General features: G+C 37.6%; 1 protein-coding gene across 1 annotated transcript; it reads right to left on the bottom strand.

Annotated features, from left to right (window-relative positions):
• Positions 1–470: 470 nt before the first annotated feature.
• On the bottom strand, positions 471–3,064 carry LOC130715261 (transcription initiation factor TFIID subunit 9). Its single transcript, XM_057565340.1, has 3 exons — positions 2,892–3,064; positions 2,488–2,760; positions 471–1,012 (listed from the first exon to the last, which is right to left on the bottom strand). The coding sequence occupies exons 2-3, from the start codon at positions 2,749–2,751 to the stop codon at positions 737–739; spliced, it is 540 nt and encodes a 179-aa protein (XP_057421323.1). The 5' UTR covers positions 2,752–2,760; positions 2,892–3,064; the 3' UTR covers positions 471–736.
• Between the last annotated feature and the right edge of the window lie 304 nt (positions 3,065–3,368).

Below are 3,368 nucleotides of genomic sequence, written 5' to 3'. Positions count from 1 at the left end.
TCACATTGTACTTTCAATGTTCAACTTTCTATTCAACGTCCCGTGATTCTTTTTATAAAGATTTTTTTTATTGTTATTATGGTATAGAGGTAGATATAGAGATGATATTAGAGATTAGATTAGAGATAGAGATGAGGAGATCTTTGATCTCAAGTACATTGCTGCTCAGTTAGGGTCATCCTTTTGAGCGATGGTTTCATAGAGAAATTAGGACTATAATACAAAAATATAGATTTTTTCATAATTGTAGTCAAATGATTTCTTTTCTTAAATGCACTTATTTGTTTTTTTATAAGCCAAAAAGTGCATTCAATATAAAAGTTTTAAGCACAAATGTACTTTAGCCAATGAGGAACATTGCAATATGCGACTAACAAGTACCTGAAGTAGCACTTGAATGAGCCAAGACAAGCACCCATCTTCTATTCAAGACAAAGCTTCGACCAACCTTTGATGTCCACTACCATGAAGAATCAAAACACTAGAGTTGTAAGCAAAATTGAAAGCCAAAACACAATGATATCCAGCAGCATAAACCAGTTAGATGTTTGATCATCCATACATGATTATGTGTTAGATTTACCCTCTCCTAATATAAAAGTAGTCATTTTACTTAATACACCCCTAACTGTTAATATACTCAGACTTACAAATTAAACTCAACAAGCCACATGCTTTATAGATTTTTGTCACAAATGAGCTATTGATGGAATTAATCATAGGTTACAGATGGGACTTAAAGTTGATCCTTTTGGCGCTTCGGCAGGGGAAATGACACTCTTTGATTGGGATTCTGTTGCACATCTGTCTTCTCTTCTTGAGAGGGGTTGGAAGTGGTAGCTTCTTCAACCTCTGTATCTTCTATAGGTTCAGCAGGCCTTTTATTTGGAATCGCAAACTGGTAGTTGGGACTGATTAATGTGTCCTGATCAGGTGGAAGCGGAACACCAGGTCCTGCTATAGTCTTTGGCAGTGGTATCTTGTTGCGATTTTGAGCCAGCTCCAGAAGCACCTAGTAAACAATGACAAGCAACATATTAACTCCTTAAAGAAAGAGCAGATCAGATAGGATCACTTTGAATCACCGAACAGACAAGGATCCTAAAGCAAGCAAATGTGCCCTCATTGGAACTGACAATAAACTGCATCTCAGTCAATGATTTCTAGTTTCTAGAAAAGTGATAAGCTTGTCCAACCAAATTCCTATCTCAACAACAACTCCCAAAAAACTGAAATACAAAAATAAACCAAGATGTTTCTGCAAGCCAGTAAGGAAACTGCAACACAGAAAGGTGGGGACCTAGAAAGCTAGAGCCCGTAGAAGGGGGAAGAATATAACAAGAATAATTTACATGCTATAACAAGAATAATTTACATGCAGCATCTTAGGTAACCCAGATGATAATTTTAAAAAACTATGTTGCACAGGTGCTAGTGCCTTTACTATATCTGATACTATGTAATTCAATTTCAGAAAGCAACAGAATTGAACAGCTCTCATTTTACACAAGTTGTATAATACTCAAGACTTCAGATAAAAGTCCAACCTATGATAAAAGTGGATCCTGATTCTCTGCAGTTAGGGAATCATGAATTCACTGCAGGCAGGGGTTCTAGATCAGAAGGCTCTAAACCCCTGACTACAGGTAATCCAGGTTCAATACTAGTCTAGCACTTGCAAACTTTAGCAAGTTGCTTCAAACTATCGGTACACTCAATTGAATCAACAATACCGTTTTGTTTGGTTCAAAGGAGGAGATACAAGACGACGAAAGAGATTTTAATTCTTATTATGTTTAGTTAATAGGAGGGAAGGGTTGAGAAGGGAAAATAATCCTAATTTTTGTTTGGTTCATGAAGAAAGGGGAGTGATTTTAAAAGATATTTTCTTTTTATACCATTAATTGCAAAAACAATTTAGTATTTCAAAATATGAGAACATTTTTTTGTCTTAAAGACCACATGTATCCTTCATGGGAGTCAATCCTATATGAACTAGGAACATTCATAACATGGTGGAGCTAGCTCTCCCAGCAAGTTCTTTTCTATATCCCCTGAGTTTACTCAAATCCTTTTTCTTCGCTACGAATTGTCAAATTTTGGAAGGGAGCAAAAATTTAGTTCGACGATATTTTGTCCCTCTCCATTCCCCTCCCCTCCCCTCTGAAAGTTAGAATTAAACAAGCAACCTTTATAAAAATCCCTCTCATGCCCTTTCCTCTATTTCCCTCCACCAACTAAACACTACAATACTACATACATGTTTGGTTTTTAACAAGGTAAAAATAGCTAAATTCATCAACAAACAACATAATATGCAACTGATTTGCCCTCTTTTTTGGTACATCGAAAAGATAAATTGCGTCCGCCAGGAATCGATCCCTGGAGCTCCCCCTACCCAACCCATATGTCCCCAGCTCCTACCACTTGAGCTATCCTAATAAAATCTAACATTTGGCCAAGAAGATTAGTAAACAGTAATATTACCTCGCGAGGCGGCGGTTGCGAGAAGCTGAAGTTAACCTTGGATTGAATAGCAAGCTTAACATCATCACAGTCGATCGCAGCCTTGCTTGCGTGCTCTGAGTAAACTTGTGCATCCGTTAAGACATCGACGACATAGCGATACCATAGCTCTAGAAACTTCTGAATAACACGAGGCTCATAGTCCTCTACCCCCATTGATTTCAACAAAGATTTCACAATCTTTGCGTCCCTTGGCATATTCAGTTCTTCATCTTTATCAGCCATATCTGCGCACTACACACAGAAAAAAAAAACAATAATCATTGATTTGAAAATCTGGAGAAACCCTAGCAAGAGTTACGACGAAAGAGATCGAAATTTCAGCTCGAACAGGGAAGGAGAAGGTGGAGGAAGAGGAGACGCACATGTATGAGGGTGCGCAGGTGTGAAGATCGAGGCGGAGGAATCGGAAGCGTGCCTGTGCGGTGGTGGCCGGAGCTGCCGAGGAGAGTGTGAGACGGAGGAGTTAGTTGAGCTTCCGGTGAAGAATGAAAGGGGAATTCGAGGTCGAGGAGATTGGACTTGGGCTTGTTTTGTCTCACTGAAATGTTTGTCAATTTTCGTTGGGCTTGGGCTTGTACCAATTTCCATTTAACAATTCCTTTTTTTTGGTTTGAATCTATTATTAAGTGTTTCTATTTTTGACCAAAAAAAAAAAGTGTGTGAAATCAAAATAAAATTACGAAAAAGTTATTAGAATTGTTTATGAGTTCATTTATTTTCGTCTAGCAGTTAGTCATGTCATCTATCTTTACCCTTTTACAAAATGAGAGTCTAAGGTTTCAAGAGAGGAGAATTTTAAATTTTATGTGAAATTTGATATTTTGAGCGAAAGAAGCAAT

Source organism: Lotus japonicus, chromosome 4 (assembly GCF_012489685.1).
Source record: "Lotus japonicus ecotype B-129 chromosome 4, LjGifu_v1.2".
Classification (NCBI taxonomy): domain Eukaryota; kingdom Viridiplantae; phylum Streptophyta; class Magnoliopsida; order Fabales; family Fabaceae; genus Lotus; species Lotus japonicus.
Note: the sequence above shows the minus strand (reverse complement) of the source record. Positions and strands in the feature narration are given on the sequence as shown.

What these genes read in the sequence shown, in the direction of transcription:
- LOC130715261 (XM_057565340.1), bottom strand. Translation starts at nt 2,751, where the DNA reads ATGGCTGATAAAGATGAAGAACTGAATATGCCAAGGGACGCAAAGATT. An exon ending in CGCAACCGCCGCCTCGCGAG is followed by an intron (nt 1,013 to 2,487) that starts GTAATATTACTG and finishes ATTGTTTACTAG; the next exon opens with GTGCTTCTGGAGCTGGCTCA.